This window comes from Oncorhynchus gorbuscha, linkage group LG15 (assembly GCF_021184085.1).
Source record: "Oncorhynchus gorbuscha isolate QuinsamMale2020 ecotype Even-year linkage group LG15, OgorEven_v1.0, whole genome shotgun sequence".
NCBI classification, from domain to species: Eukaryota; Metazoa; Chordata; class Actinopteri; order Salmoniformes; family Salmonidae; genus Oncorhynchus; species Oncorhynchus gorbuscha.
Window position 1 is genome coordinate 42084952 of NC_060187.1, and position 16651 is coordinate 42101602.

The window sequence follows — 16651 nt, forward strand, 5'->3', positions numbered from 1 at the left end:
ATCAGATCTGAACAGGCTGAAGCTAGCCCATCACATCCTTCCTGCAAGGCATCTGAATGGAAGCTCAAAGTGTCGTTGTGCTTTTCTGGCTAGGTCAGGTCACGTTACCGTAAACGTGCCAAACACAAACGTCGGCTAGCTCGTAGACGCTCGCCTTTTAAGAAAAGTGCAGAAGTGGACTATTGGACCTGCTTCCCTTTGTCCCCTGTGGGCCCAAGCAGGCCCTTGCACTCAAAGTCCATGGATAAGGTATAATCACAAAGCCAGAGCACAGCTTGCCATCTCAGAGAAACTGAGCCCTGCCAGCCAAAGCAAACCTGGTGCCTCCTCGCACACCTTTGGCTCTATCTCTGGACTCCATTTTCTGACCTTTTCTGCCATAGTGTTTAACCCCATCATCATACACTTCCTTAGATGTAACACAGAACATAATAAAGAGGCTTAGGAGTGAATACACTTCAGGGTTGGTCAACTCCACAATGAAAACCTTTCTGGTCGACCGTCATGATTTAGCTGTTTCGGCAAGCCATGGGTGTCGTCATGGGTTATTTCACCCAGCAGTTAATCTTATTTTATCAAATGTCATGTCCATGGCAGCAAAAAAAGAAGTAGTTGTAACGTAGCTATCATTTTACCAGGCTCTTACTGTAAGTGTGTTATTAGGCAATGACTTTCCTGTGGATTCCTAACGCAACTCATTTTTCAATTGAATGATTCATTTGTTATTTAAATAACAAGTGGTCCTAGATTATTTGTGGACTCAATAATTTGGCTTTCCCCAAATCCACCACAAAAAAAGGTCAATGTGCTGATGGGAATAAACATGGGTGTATTTTTCAGGTAATAAAATGAGAACGTCATCCATAATTTGTGTATCAATTATGAGAAGTGGTGAACTTTTAAAGTAATTGTCGCCAAGATTGGGTGTTTCTGGAAGTTGTGTAGGTGGGGTTCTCATGGAAGTTTATTGGTTGCTATTTGTTTGGGGCCATTCTTGAATGCTGGAAATGTCATTTCTTTCCTATCACAACTGAAACAAATGATCTATCACCATTGAGTTTCTAACAAGGCCTTATCTTCTCAAACTGCTTTTGAACACCTGCTCAATGGGAAGGGAATTAGTTTGATTCCTCACATTGTTCTTATTTTTTCTCCCTGTATCACCAGTCTCCTACAGAGGATGGGTCAAAGGGCAGCATGAAGAGGAGGACCCATGACACATCAGGCCACCAGGACACTGTCCATACTCATCCTTCCACCCCAGAGAAGTACGCTGCTTCAGGGAAACTAATGGGAGATATTGTACAGCAGGATGGGGAACAGAATAGTCCTGCCTTGATTCATGGCTGATTCCTTTTGGGTTGTGAAAAGAGACTGCTGGACCTAGAAATATTGGTTTTGTTTATTTGATGAGTCATAAGAGCTTTTGGCAGGTCACAGCATAAAATGGTTTGGGAACTAGTGGTGTAGATTAGAACCATACTTGGCCAATATTATGGTTTGATGCCTTGGGTTTTGGATGTCAAATCGTATACTTATGTCCTAAGGGTCTTCTGGATAACCCCAATGCTTGTGTGATGGTGATGGAAAGAGGCTAATATAGTAACAGTGGAGGAAAACACTTCAGCAGACGATTTTGTCCACCCAGGCGGTCTGAGTCAGATGGCCCATGGGAAAACACTCTTTCTTGTGTAATCAAACTGTCCAGCTTCATGTGGCTTGCTGCACAAACTAGAGTTTCCCATATATAGCTATAGAGACAGATTATTGGATGGGATAAATTCCTTAACTTCATTTACTCTTTCATTAATTCACTTTTTTGAATGTGCCATGACAAAGTTATCGGATTGGAAGATCAAATATTGCGCTTTGTTTTGATTTAGCTTTGGATTGTTACCATGGTTCTCAGTGAGCGGAGTTGTAAACCCTGAAAATATGTGGTGCTGGACTGTACCGATGAGAAAATGTAGTACTGTAGTCTTGCATACATAAACCCTCACAGGTCTGCCTCTTGATATTCACCTTTCATAAACATTCAGCATTCACATCTCACACATCTGTTCACTAAAACAAAGCATGTTCTATCCAATTCTCATGCATGGTGGCAGATGTGATCTATGTCTGAACAACAGGTACTCTTGTAATTGTTATACATGTTATTAGGATCAGATACATTACTCACCTGTGCCTATTTACTATAGTGCAGTCTTGCGCCAAGAATTAGTCAAACCCATTAAAAACCATAATACACGTTAATATGTTAGACTTGCAGTGCATTTGCGTTGACTGAGTGCGGTTACAGTTTGATTGCGCTGTAGACCCTCAGGGTTCCTGAGGAAGATCCTGAAGAAACGTCCCCATAAGGAGCCTCAGACCCCTGACGATGTAGAACTGACCATGGCCCAGGCCCTGATCGAACGAGAAGGTAAGAGGCACCTGGTCGCAGCCTTGAGGGACACCAAATATGTGACCTGACCAGGAAAAACTCTGTGTCATAGTTCTACAATAGGTTATACAATAAGGCTCACATTATTTGTGCTGATCTGGTCTGGAATTGTCAGTGGTTTTAATCATGTGAAGGTGCTGAAAAAGTGCAGTGATGTAGGTAGGAGTGATACAGGGTCAGCCACTTCCTGAACATGGGACCCAGAGAGAAAATCCAGGTGTTTGCTTTCAGGGTAAATAATGAGGCAAGTAGGATTAAGATTTTATCAAAACAAGATAGTTTGGACTTTTCATGAATTTGGCTCTAGCCTCTTGCTATGGCAGTGCATGAGAGTTTGGTGTTTAAGAGGGGTAAAAAGGGATGTTATATCTACAGTGATATGAAGAACCCTGTAAAAGAAACTAATTTGGAATGAAGTTAAAAGCTTTCATTTCATGGACAAAACAAAATGTATTGAACAAAAATATAAACGCAACATGTAAAGTATTGGTCCCATGTTTCATGGGCTAAAATAAAAGATACCAGAAATGTTCCATACACACAAATATATTACTTAAATGTTGATGCTAAATTTGTTTACCTCCTTGTTTGTGGGCATTTCTCCTTTGCCAAGATAATCCATCCACCTGACAGATGTGGCATATCAAGAAGCTGATTAAACAGCATGATCATTACATAGGTGCTCCTTGTGCTGGGGACAAAAGGTCACTCTAAAATGTGCCGTTTTGTCACACAACACAATGCCATAGATGTCTCAAGTTTTGAGCGAGTGCGCAATTGACATGCTGTCTGTAGGAATGTCCACCAGAGCTGTTGTCAGAGAACTGAATGCTCCTTTATCTAACATAGCCCGCCTCCAATATAGTTTTAGAGAATTTGGCAGTACTTCCAACTGGCCTCACAACCGGAGACTACGTATAACCACATCAGCCCAGGACCTACACATCCGGCTCCTACACCTGCGTAATTGTCTGAGACCAGCCACCCAGAAAGCTGATGAAACTGAGGAGTATTTCTGTCTGTAATAAAGCCCTTTTGTGGGTAAAAAACGTATTCTGATTGGCTGGGCCTGGCTCCCCAGCAGGTGGGCATATGCCCTCCCAGGCCCCCACCCATGGTTGTGCCCCTGCCCAGTCATGTGAAATCCATAGAATAGGGCCTAATGAATTTGACTGATTTTCCTGTAACTGTACAGTGGCTTGCAAAATATATTCACCCCTCTTGGCATTTTTCCTACTTTGTTGCCTTACAGCCTGGGGGGGGTGTTGTTGTATCATTTGATTTACACAACATACCTACTACTTTGAAGATGCAAAATACTTTTTTTTGTGAAACAAACAAGAAATAAGACAAAAAAACAGAACTTGAGCGTGCATAACTATTCACCCCCCCAAAGTCAATAGTTTGTAGAGTCACCTTTTGCAGCAATTACAGCTGCAAGTCTCTTGGGGTATGTCTCTATAAGTTTGGCACATCTAGCCACTGGAATTTTTGGCTATTCTTCAAGGCAAAACTGCTCCAGCTCCTTCAAGTTGGATGGGTTCCGCTGGTGTACAGCAATCTTTAAGTCATACCACAGATTCTCAATTGGATTGAGGTCTGGGCTTTGACTAGAGCATTCCAAGACATGTAAATGTTTCCCTTTAAACGTGAGTGTTGCTTAAGCAGTATGCTTAGGGTCATTGTCCTACTGGAAAGTACTCTGTCCCAGTCTCAAATCTCTGGAAGACTGAAACAGGTTTCCCCCAAGAATTTCCCTGTATTTAGCGTCATCCTTAAATTCTGACCAGTTCCCCCTGATGGAAAACATCCCCACAGCATGATGCTGCCACCACCATGATTCACTGTGGGATGGTATTCTCGGGGTGATGAGAGGTGTTGGGTTTGCGGCAGACATAGCGTTTTCCTTGATGGCCAAAAAGCAACATTTAATCTCATCTAACCAGAGTACCTTTTTTCATTTGTTTGGGGAGTCTCCCACATGCCCCTTTTGGCGAACGCCATATGTGTTCACCTATGGCTTTTTCTGTCCACTCTTCCGTAAAGCCCAGCTCTGTGGAGTGTACTGCTTCGTGGTCCTATGGACAGATACTCCAATCTCCGCTGTGGAGCTTTGCAGCTCCTGCAGGGTTTTCTTTGTTGCCTCTGATTAATGCCCTCCTAGCCTGGTCTGCGAGTTTTGGTGGGCGGCCCTCTCTTGGCAGGTTTGTTGTGGTGCTTAATAATAATGGCTCCGTGGGATGTTCAAAGTTTCAGAACTTTTGTTTTATAACCCAACCCTGATCACTACTTCTCCACAACTTTGTCCCTGACCAGTTTGGAGAGTTCCATGGTCTTCATGGTGCCGCTTAGTGGTGTTGCAGACTTTGGGTCTTTCAGAACAGGTGTGCGTACACACACGCGTGTGTACACTTAGACACTTAGATTGCACACAGGTGGACTGTATTTAACTAATAATGTGACTTCTGAAGGTAATTGGTTACACCAGATCTTATTTAGGGACTTCATAGCAAAGGGGTGAATACATATGCACGCACCACTTTTCAGTTTGATTTTTTTTGTTTGTTGAAACAAGCCGTTTTTATTTTATTTTACTTCACCAATTTGGACTATTTTGTGTATGTCCATTACATGAAATCAAAATCAATTTAAATTGCAGTTTGTAATGCAACAAAATAGGAAAAATGCCAAGGGGGATGAATACTTTTGCAAGGCACTGTAACTCAGTGAAATTGTTAATTCTTACATGTTGCATTTATATTTTTGTTCACTATATATAAAATGCGCCCAGGTCCCATCAATCTACATTTTACAGCTTGTTGTACTTCCTAGTTTTAGAGCTTTGATGGCTGTCAGATTCTACAGAAAAGTTAGAAATCTTTATTCCAAGCATTGTTTGTTTTCAAATAATGTATTATGTTATTTGTACATATTGACAACACTGCTCTCTGTGTCTCCCACACAACACCACCTCTCTCACACATCCCGCTCCCACCCAGACCCGGCTAGTGGAGGTCGGGCAGTGAGCCGGAACCCCACCATCAAGATCAGCCGGGCCACACGGGTCTCAGAGCAGTGGAACGCCTCACTGGACCGGGAGATTACCAACGCCAACGAGCTCCGACATCTGGATGAGTTCCTGGGGAATCAGGTCGGACCACTTTTCTGCTTCTTCATACAGCTAAAGCCTAACTGTTATGAGGGTTGTTCTCCGTGACACACCTTGTGTAGTTTCCAGATGCATAGAGCTAAAATACACTTATTGTATGCTCCGTGATATTTTCAATTGACCACGTGTTTAATCTCTCTGTAGGTGAATGACTTCCGCTCCAGGGGGAAGCAGTTGTCGGCAACCGAGCACATCTTCGTCACAGCCACCATGCAGTTCAGAGAGACCATCAAGGGAATGTACTCTCTCCCAGTATGTGGACACACACACACTATGGATTATGAATGGTTGATGCTTTATGCATTTCTGACTCTTTCTTTCTCTCCCGTGGTGGACAGAAACCCCACATTGGCTACAACGGTCTGATGCGTGGCTACCAGAACAAGGTGATCAGCCTGGCCGGAGACAAGCAGAAGGGTGAGGTGCAGCTGGTGGTCAACCTCTTTCAGTCTGTCCTGGATGGCTTCATACGGGGAGAGATCAAGAAGGAGGAGGCAGAACCAGCTAAGGTGAACTTGCTTATTTTATCATAGGGCTATTATCAATGTTTTTTCTGCGTCAAAAAGAGGCTTGACTTAGGTGGTGGGTGTGATAGGGGTGTGGCAGTCTACCCATCAGCGCGGTTGAACATTTTAAAGGCCACCATCTTTTTTTTAAGGCAATTTCCTGCAATTCTTCACATTTTGCCATGGAGCGGAGAGAACATTTTGCAGTTTTAAAGCTAATTTCCTGCATTCTGCTATGGCTAATGCTGTGTTCTTTTGCTCAAATAGAAAGACAAAATCAAAACCATTTAAGGCATTTGTAAAACCAGTGCCTCGCTGTATGATAAACACAGCATTGATTTGATATATGGGTTAAATAAATTGGGTATTGATGTGTTTGTCTGTATTTCAGCCTGATAAAACTCGGAAGAAGAGGCGCAAAAAATACAAGAGTGTAAGTACAAAGGATCAGCCCTAAAATCTTTCCACTCTTGTTCTCAATATGGCACGAAACAGGTAACTGCCAAAATAAAGGAAACACCAACATAGTGACTCAATAGGGCGTTAGGGCACCACAAGCAAGAACACCTTCAATGCACCATGGCATAGATTGTACAAGTGTCTGGAACTCTATTGGAGGGATGCGACACCATTCTTCCATCTAAAATGTGGTGTATTGTTGATGGGAAAACGCTGTCTCAGGCACCGCTTCAGAATCTCCCGTAAGTGTTAAATTGGGTTGAGATCTGGTGACTGAGATGGCCATGGCATATGGTTTACATTGTTTTCATGCTCATCAAACCATTCAGGGACCATTCGGGCCCCGTGGATGGGGGCATTGTCATCCTATAGGAGCATTGCCATGGTAGCCAAAACAATGGCCTGCCCAGAATTTTTATACATGACGCTAAGCGCGATGTTAATTGCTTAATTAACTCAGGAACCACACCTGTGTGGAAGCAACTGCTAATTTACTCAAGTGTTTCCATTATTTTTGGCAGGTACCTGTATGTATTCAAAGAAACGACTCTAAAGATTTATATCAATGGTCCTGTGGTTATGGTTTAGATGGAGAACCCTTTGGACCATGTGTTCAGCACGTACCAGGTTAACATCATGCAGTCCTGTGACCAGTGCAGCTCCTATATCTGGGGCATGGAGAAAGCCTGCATGTGTAGCTGTGAGTACCACACACACAAATATTCGTACAATATTTAAGTAACAAGTACGACACTCCAAATGATTGATGTGAATGTTGAGAATAGTTTTTACATTCTTCTGAGCCCCACCGTGAACTCAAATGCTAAGATAATATTTGTATTCCTCCAGATTGCAAGATGGTGTGCCACAAGAAGTGCCTCTGCAAAATTGTCACAGACTGCTCCACGTTTTGTGTCAAAAAGGTATACTTTTTAACCTCATTCTTGGACCATGATTTGGCTGATGTCAAGTCAGGATTGGTCCCTATGTTACTCCTATGTGACTAACCTGCCACTGACGGTTGACGTCTGTATGCAGAGTGATGAGGAGTCTGGAGGCCTGCACTTTGGGGTGCGAGTCTGTCACCTGACCAGCGACAAAAACACTGTTCCCATGGTGCTGGAGATAATGCTGGAGCACGTGGAGATGAACGGCCTGTACACGGAGGGGATCTACCGCAAGTCTGGCTCTGCCAACCGCATGAAGGAGCTCCACCAGCTAATGGAGACTGGTAAGGACCAGCCATAGCATAAACTGTATAGCAGCGCTTTCAAGAGAGCTACAAAGATATTGAAGGCTAACACTTGAAGGGTTCTACGTAAGATGTACTTAACATTTAAGCACCAGCGTGTTTGTTTTATTTCATAATGCCTAAAGATCGTATGTATGACGTAAGAATGCCTCTTCATGTTCCCATTCCATGACTTGTGTAATGGTTGATGTTGTGTGGCAGACCCCCACGCTGTGTGCCTGGAGGACTACCCCATCCACACAGTGACGGGGCTGGTCAAACAGTGGCTGAGGGAACTGCCTGACCCCCTCATGACCTTCATTCATTACAATGACTTCCTTCGGGCCGTAGGTGAGTCCTGTTATAACGCTAGGTTTAGACAAAACTCTGCCCCGCTATAGACCATGGCTCTTCTCCAGGATTGAGAGAGAGATGGCTACTCTTCTTTTCTTCTTCAGCCCCTATATCAGCCCATGTGGGTTATGCTCTCCTTTGTATATTCTACTGAGCTATTCTACTGCATGTTGAAATGTGGTGTAATATTGTCGAGTGTCATTGCGTTACATTTGTTGTTAATCCAAAATGTTGGTACTTTTCTCCTTCAGAACATCCTGAAAAGCAAGAACAGCTACATGCCATCTACAAAGTGTTGGAAGAACTCCCCACCGCATGCTTCAACACCTTGGAAAGGCTCGTCTTCCATCTAGTCAGGTGCGATACTCATGGCCGGGGCTCTCGATTGGTTGAATAAAGGATTAATGACAAAAAACATCATGCTCAGTTTATGTTGCTGGACGAATACAATTTGAAAGGACACATTTTTCCCCTCAAACATGAGTAACGTTTATTTCCTTTCCCAGAGTGTCTAAGGAGGAGTCTCACAACCGCATGTCTCCCAACTCCCTGGCCATCGTGTTTGCCCCCTGCATCCTCCGCTGTCCCGACAGCGCCGACCCGCTCATGAGCATGAGGGACGTGGCCAAGACCACCACGTAAGTCTCTGATCACTGCATAGGCTGGAACCACTGTTACTTTATATATATGGAACAAATGTTTAAATCATTTAAAATGACACATTAAGCATCTCCAATCTAAAATTAAATTAGAATTGGCTTCCTATTTCGCAACAAAGCATCCTTCACTCATGCTGCCAAACGTACCCTCGTAAAACTGACTATCCTACCGATCCTTGACTCTGATGTCATTGACAAAATAGCCTCCAACACTCAACACTCACTACAGTGCCATCCGTTTTGTCACCAAAGCCCCAAATACTACCCACCACTGTGCCCTGTATGTTCTCATTGGCTGGCCCTCGCTTCATATTCATTGCCAAACCCACTGGCTCCAGGTCATCTATAAGTCTTTGATGGGTGAAGCTCTGCCTTATCTCAGCTCACTGGTCACCATAGCAGCACCCACCCGTAGCACGTGCTCCCGCAGGTATATTTTACTGGTCACCCCCAAAGCCACTTCCTCCTTCAGCCACCTTTCCTTCCAATTCTCTGCTGCTAATGACTGGAACAAACTGCAAAAATAACTGAAGCTGGAGACTCATATCTCTCACTAGCTTTAAGCACAAGCTGTCAGAGCAGATCACTGTAACTGTACATAGCCCATCTGTAAATCGCCCGTCAAACTACCTCATCCCCATCCTGTTATTTATTTGCTCCTTTGCACCCCAGTATATCTACTTGCACACTCATCTTCTGCACATCTATCACTCCAGTGTTTAATTGCTATATTGTTATTATTTCGCCACTATGGCCTATTTATTGCCGTACCTCCCTTATCCTACCTCATTTGCACACACTGTATATAGACTTTTTCTATTGTATTATTGACTGTGTGTTTGTTTATTCCATGTGTAACTCTGTTTGTGTCACACTGCTGTGCTTTATCTTGGCCAGGTTGCAGTTGTAAATGAACTAGCCTACCTGGTTCTCAACTAGCCCACCTAGATTAAATACAGGTGAAATAAAAAAGAAAGGGGAAAGAAATACAATAAGATAAATGGTCAATTTTAGAATGAATTTGATTGATCTCAACCCTAGTCTTTGCTGTTATCAAGTGATGATTTTGTTCAGGCAACTAGGTAGGACACTCACTCTATGAAGAACAATGCAGTGCCTTTAACACAATAGAATTGGATGACTAAGATGTAATGTCTGTGTCCCAGGTGTGTGGAGATGCTGATCAACGAGCAGATCCGAAGCTACAACGAGAAGATGGAAGAGATTGAACAGCTGGAGTATGCCGAGGCTCTGGCAGTCAACCAGCTCAAACTCAAGAGGCAGAACACGGTACGCACAATGCTACATGCCTTGGTCTGTCTGAACAATACCCAGGGTTGGGGTCAATCTCATGTCAATACAGGAAGTTAACTGACATTTCAATTTGTTTTTCTCAATGCCTCTCTGTGAGAAACATCTGGAATTGGAATTTCTGTTTACTTCCTGAGTTGAAATGGATTGACCCTAACACTTACCAGGTCCGTAGACTCACTAGGCAAACCAACCATAGTCACGGACTTGATGTACTGTTGGGCAGTGTTCTACTGTCCCATGTCCATCGTGGGTTACTGCTCATTGTTTTGTGGTTCTCCCTTCAGCTGCACTGGCATTTGCCCCTCAGGTTTTCTGCTCCGTACAAAGGAGTGGTGGTACGTATCCACTTAGCTCCAGTTCTCCTGGTAGCTAGATGCAGTTTGCCATGTCTACCAGTCTGCATGACGTGTAGTAGTCGATGCCCCCCCCCCCCTTCCCCTCCTTTTCATACTAACTGGTAGTATACAATATTGCAGTGGTCACCCAACTATGGTTTCGGAGAACTACAGGGCATGCAGGCTTTTGTTCCAGCCCAGCGTTAACACAACTAAGTCAACGAATGGTGGACCCGAGTAAAGAACAGGATCAGTAGAGTTGTTAGTGCTGCACTGTAGCAAATGCCTGCGTACCTTACCTGCTCTTAGTAGCTCTCTGGGAACTTGTTAGACCCCTGTGATACTGCATATTTGTTTCAGTCCCCAGCGTCTGTGATGGGAAGGTTCTTCGGGGTGATGGTGTTGGGTTGGTGTTGTTGGTCTTTTCTACATAGGATTTTGTGTATGGTTTGACTTTTGTATGGTTGACTAGTATTTAGTGACATTTCACTCTTGATCATAACTCACTTGTGCTTTGTGGAACATACATGATTCCACACAGCACAACCACGGTTTTAGAGGCATGGTTTGTGGATTCTTCCTGTTCACCGGTACCAAGAATTGGAACTCAGGGAAATGGGGAATGCTTGACATGGGAATGACTTGTCTGTCTTGATGATATACTTTTTTCTCCTAGTGTAAAATAAGCTTGTATGACATGACTTCTGCTCAGATTTGCAGTCTCAAGCTGCGTTCAATAGTGCATCAAACCCTTCCCATCTGATACCGACGTTTTCCTACATGTTGTGTGGTTGAATAACATAGTGCCTGTTTCTCCCTACTGATCGTGACACAACCTCCTGCCTGCCTTAGGGTATCATGGTTCCCTGGTACCTTATGCAACACTATGCATGATTACTTAACACAGCCCCCTAACCCCCACACCACCACCATTCCCCTCCATTCATCCTCTTAACCGGTGTGGTGGAGACTTGCCATTGCGACAGCCCAATCGTTGAGGTGTCCTGAATAACTGTGTTCTCTCCCAGGTGCATGAGAAAGAGTGCTCTGACCCGACTGTGGTCCCTGGGAACGATGTTCCGCTGGACTCCGATACGGAGGCTGAGAAGAACCTGATGGCGCGCATCAAGTCCATCAAACAGGAGAAGTAAGAACCGAGCAGAGCCTCTGAGTCACGCCTAGATTCACCACTGAATTCAGCACATTTTAATACTGTGATTTATACACGTGTTATATCTGATATAGTCTTGGGTTGCGGAGATCCACCAACCCTTGTTTACTTTTGTGACCCCTCTGTTCTCTGTCTCTCCCTTCCCCCTATTTTCCAGGGAGGAACTAGCCTACAGACTGCCAGAGCTGGAGCAGCCTGGTTCAGACCAGGAGAACCTGGATTCTGAGGCGTCGGTGAGCTCTGAGAGCCTGCTGGACGAGCGCTGCCACAACTCTGAGCCCGAAGGTCAGTATTAAAGGTACTGTCTCACCCCCCCCTTTCCTACCTATTCACACACGTGTTTCTCATCGGCCTACCCGGCCCCGTCTGTCCATGTTGTCTCTGATGTAGGTCTAGACAAGCTGTGGTGAAACTGGTGGTGCATTTAAAGAGGGTGGCGGAGGTCTGGTCTCTAGCATGTTGGAGGCTCCCAGTTTCACAAGCAATGTTTTGTGTGTCTGTGTGGCACACAGAGATATTGACCGAACTAACACGGTGTTTATTTGTGGTGATATTGAGCCCTTTCAGGATTGCTGTTACTCTCGAACTCTGAGTGGATGATGCTGTTTTTTCCCCTCTTAACATGTACTTTCTCATCCTCGTTCTCTCCTGCTGAATTAGGCCAAGCTGACCTTGCCCAGAGACCTAAGGCCCCAGGGGGCATTCCTCTCTCTGCAACCTAGTCTCCTCTGGCTCCACCTCCCGGCCACAACGCCATCACCCCATCATCCTCGGCACGGTAAAGCTGCCGCCGGGCATCCGCTCGCAACCCCCCACTGCGGCCCTCAAACCCTCCTGCCAGCCGTGGCTTCAGCCTGATCAAGAGGCGGAAACAGCCCGCCCGACGCAAAGACGGCACCTAGTCCCTGTACATCAGTCCAGACAAAGGCCTGTTCCCCTCTCCCACCTCCTCCATCTCCTCCCTCTCTAGCTCCACACCACAAAGTCTCCAGGCCACCAGCAAGGCCCTCAGACGCTTCTCGGACCCCGACATCCCCTATAGTGACCCAGCTTGACACAGACAGGAGGCAGAATAGAACTCGATAAGGAACTGGATATCTATGGTGGGCCCCCCTCGGTCTTGAGGATACAGTATGGAGTCTGTTATTGTCGCTGTTGCCATGGACACGGATCATGGATGTGTGTTTATATACTTGTGACTTATGCCTGGTAATAACAGGATGTGTCACCAAGCACTTTTTCTACACTTAATATATTGTTGTAGTTTTTTAAGAGACAAATTAAATCAAGTTTGCGCGGCCACATGGATTCTATGGACAAATGTTTTCTTTTTTAAATACTTAGTTTTCATGAGGAAAAACTGCAGGCAATTGCACATTTCCATTCCACGGTCTCCTTATGAGAAGACTCAAACAGTTTGCTCAGTGTAAAGTCAATAGTGCCTTGATTTGCACATTGTCAGTGTACAAATTCGTTGGTAATTTCTACTTTTAATATTCGATGAGGGTGAGAGGGGTATGTATCTTTGTATGATACTCTTGTGCTGATTCAAAGAAATTGTACCAACTCGAGACATGCTCGAACGAGGACCAAAACACTTGTGATCCAGTTATGGGGCCTTGAACAGCCTTCTCGTGGGAAATGGATTGACGCCACGTTCTTCCCTCTCCCACCATTTCCTCCCTGTATAGGAACTGCTTTCACTTGTCAAAGGGGAAATGGGAGCAGCACTCTAGCCACTTTCCTCCTGGATGAAAACCCGCTAAACCCTGGTCAAGGTCTGCATGCCATGTCTTATAAATGGACCTTTTTTTTTTTAGATTCTACTTTCTGTAATGTTTCTGCAGCTACATACATATGGCTTCAGTCAACTGTACTGTACCTGCCACTATGTCAATCGGAGGGTCAGGATCACTATCGACTACAGAGGACCCCCTCTTCAAAAGTTGTTTGACATGTAATACTAATGTGTGATTCCTCACGGAACCAGACCCCCAAAAACATGCTTTTGGTTTTCACAAAATGTAATCTATGGAATAGTCCTTTGGAGGAAGGATTGTCATATATTTGACATTTTGTATCTAAACGCATAATTTGAGAAATAATTCATCAAAGTTGGCATATGTATGTCATTCTGGACCTCACCTAGGCCTCCTTTTAAAGCTCCATGATGTTTCATCTGTAGATGCGAAAGTAAAGATTGGTGTCATATGAAGCTCTACCTCTTGCTCTGTAATATGAGTAGTATTTTAATTTCAATAAGACATGTTTTACATTAATTGATGAATATTGAAAATATAGATTTGACTGATTTGGCCTATTTATCAATATATTGTTGAACATACTTTAGTCTACGTGCATATCAAAGTTCAAGAGTGGGATCTCTGTTAGTTTAAGTTATGGCCCATTTTTATCCAGAGAAATTGACATAGTAGTAGGCATTGTAGCCAATCACAACCCTCCTTTTACTTGTATCATTGCACATCCTGAAAATCACCAGCAGGAATCCATTTTCACTTTCACTCTGTTGGTAATGCTTAAATTGGATCATAACGCTAAAAGTAACAGACACCCCAGTCTGGAACTTTGATATGCCCGCAGAGTATATTATGTTCAACAATATATGTATCGATAGCAATGATTCTCATCTATCATTGCTTTAATAATCACTGCTCTATTGGACATAACACCTGAAACATCTCATTTTTAAAAAGTCTTGTTCGTATGTTTTTTTTAGACCTTTGAGCTATTGCTCTGGGTAGGAAACAGTCCATGTGTTAGCACAGGACGATAGCCTAGCTCCTTCTGCATCGCTCGAGCTATTGCTTGAGCTAATAGACTCTTGAGGGACCTGTATTACGAGTCTAATGCATTATCAAATGCCTCCTAGCATGTAGAGGAGAACCAACACAATCGACCAAGCCATTGTTGACGTGTTCAAAATGTGAACCTGAACTGATCATTTTGGGTACCTGTCTGGGGTTATTAGTAGGACCCCAGAGCAAAGCGTTAAAGCTTCATATGACACTAATTGTTGCTTTGCAGCATCTACAGATTCAACATTATGGAGTGTTAAAGGAATAAAGACAAAATGTCAGAAATATCCCGGTAATACTTCTTCCAATGGATTACATTTTGTGGGGGGGGGGGGGTGATGTCTGGGTTTTGTGAGGAATCACTGTCCTTCTGACTGCTGTTTGATGTTGTATGTCTGTGCCTGCATACTGAGAATGCCAATTTGGAATGTCTGGGATTGAATGGTGTGAATTGAATGATGTGAGCTGTAATGAATATTAACAGGACAATACAGTACATGCTTGTATCCCATGCTGTGGTCTTTTAATTTTGGGGATTTACCATTGATTCACCACTAGGCGGAGACAAAATAAGAGACCAGTGTAGTGAATCTGGATGTTCATTATTGAGAGGTCAACCCATGTAGTGAGGCAGCTAATGATGTAAGCATCCAATACAAGTGACTCAAAGTGTATGTAAGGAATCCTACTTGTGATTATTCTCTCTAAACTAAAAGCAGAATCTTGTGTCACAAGACAGTGGCACATTTTGTTTTTGTCTGTCCTTACAGTATGAGGAAGTTATCAAAGTGAACTAAGATGACAACAGGGACTGTTAATCATTTACTCCCAACGATAAAGGCTTGCACTCCCTTTTCCCCGTATTGCGCTGTATATAGTTTCCACAACACTGCCCACAGCAAACTTTGATACTAGCGTACGTGAGATTTCGTAACTTTTATAAAACCATGACCAGCAAGAGTGCTGTTTTTGTAAATAAGTTTTTATTCAACACTATTACAAAACAATGCACTTCTCCCTACTTTCACTCGCACTGCAGCTGCAATGAATGAATAGCCAAGTGTATCGATAGCCCTGCATTTTATTATTTATTAGCATCTTGTTTGTTTTAATATCATGGAATATTTCAATCTCTGGTCATAGGAACAATATTTGTGCATGAGGCAGATGTGGAAGCGGTGCGACTTCAGTTAAGAGGTGTCCCCTCTGGAGGAAAGAGAGGCGGACTCTCTGCTGCTCTCTCCCTCCACTGAGACTAATGCAGTGTTCAAAACTGAGATTAAGACTTCAGTGCGTTCTAGACAACTGACAAAAAATGAGATCTGACTGGGAAAAATTAGTTTTGAACGATCATCCACTTTGGAATTCAAAGTTCGTAACTCGGGCATCTTTCTAGAGCTCCAACTTTCTGACCTGAAGATCACTGACGTCATTTGACACAGTTTCTTTTGGAGTTCACTTTTGTCTTGAAAGCACCATGACCATCAGATGCAGTTACTATTTAAATTTATGCTCAGCTGTGCCTCAAGTGCTACACCAACTGATCTATTTTATCAAAGCTTGTTTTGAAATATACGGTCTGAGAAGAACAATATTGGTATGCCAGGCATATAGCCAATGGTGTGAATGTATTAGGCTACTGCACAAACTGTTTTTATTGTTACATTTAAGTCATGTTTAAAAAGAATGTAGATCCTGGCTTGCTTTTTGACTCAAAGGTTGGTGATCACTGTAAGAAGTACCAACTGCTGTTAGGCTTCGAATATAGAGAATATGTACTAAACACATGGACAAGATCTGCCAAGGCCCCAAAAAAGATGCATTTAATACAATTGCACATGTATTGATGCACACATTGAGGGTGCTTTGATTTTTACCTATAGTCTTATCTGCTGCAGCAAAGGAACAGACTTGGGAGCATTGTGCCAAAGGACATTACCACCACCACTCAAACAAGTCACAGTTCAAATTGTGGAAATCAAAACATTTGGGCGGAGCACATCTGACAGAGGGTGTCAAAGCATTTAACTCCTACACTTGGACCATACAGCAGTGTGACAGTAAAATGTATGCACACATGACTAAGTCGCTTTGGATAAAAGCGTCTGCTAAATGGCATATTATTATTATTGATCTGAAAAGGTATCCACCCTGGCAGGCATTTTGAACCTTAACAAACCCATTCATGTGT

At 43.5% G+C, this 16651-nt stretch overlaps 1 protein-coding gene across 9 annotated transcripts in view; it reads left to right on the top strand.

Moving 5' to 3' along the window:
• Window positions 1–16158, top strand: part of LOC123997160 (unconventional myosin-IXb-like) — a 100127-nt gene extending 83969 nt beyond the window's left edge. For 5 of the 9 annotated variants that reach the window (XM_046301264.1, XM_046301271.1, XM_046301269.1 and 2 more), the window contains 18 exons: window positions 94–249; window positions 1168–1268; window positions 2319–2425; window positions 5446–5597; window positions 5760–5867; window positions 5954–6124; window positions 6513–6554; window positions 7169–7280; window positions 7430–7503; window positions 7619–7811; window positions 8034–8162; window positions 8417–8522; window positions 8672–8803; window positions 9991–10114; window positions 10423–10473; window positions 11502–11620; window positions 11802–11929; window positions 12305–16158. In XM_046301264.1, the coding sequence (XP_046157220.1) occupies window positions 94–249; window positions 1168–1268; window positions 2319–2425; window positions 5446–5597; window positions 5760–5867; window positions 5954–6124; window positions 6513–6554; window positions 7169–7280; window positions 7430–7503; window positions 7619–7811; window positions 8034–8162; window positions 8417–8522; window positions 8672–8803; window positions 9991–10114; window positions 10423–10473; window positions 11502–11620; window positions 11802–11929; window positions 12305–12366 (2067 nt within the window). In that variant the 3' untranslated portion in view covers window positions 12367–16158. Of the gene's footprint in view, window positions 1–93; window positions 250–1167; window positions 1269–2318; window positions 2426–5445; window positions 5598–5759; window positions 5868–5953; window positions 6125–6512; window positions 6555–7168; window positions 7281–7429; window positions 7504–7618; window positions 7812–8033; window positions 8163–8416; window positions 8523–8671; window positions 8804–9990; window positions 10115–10422; window positions 10474–11501; window positions 11621–11801; window positions 11943–12304 lie in introns of all 9 variants that reach the window. The other 4 variants (XM_046301267.1, XM_046301270.1, XM_046301266.1 and 1 more) reach the window with 4 other exon arrangements.
• The last annotated feature ends 493 nt before the right edge of the window (window positions 16159–16651 follow it).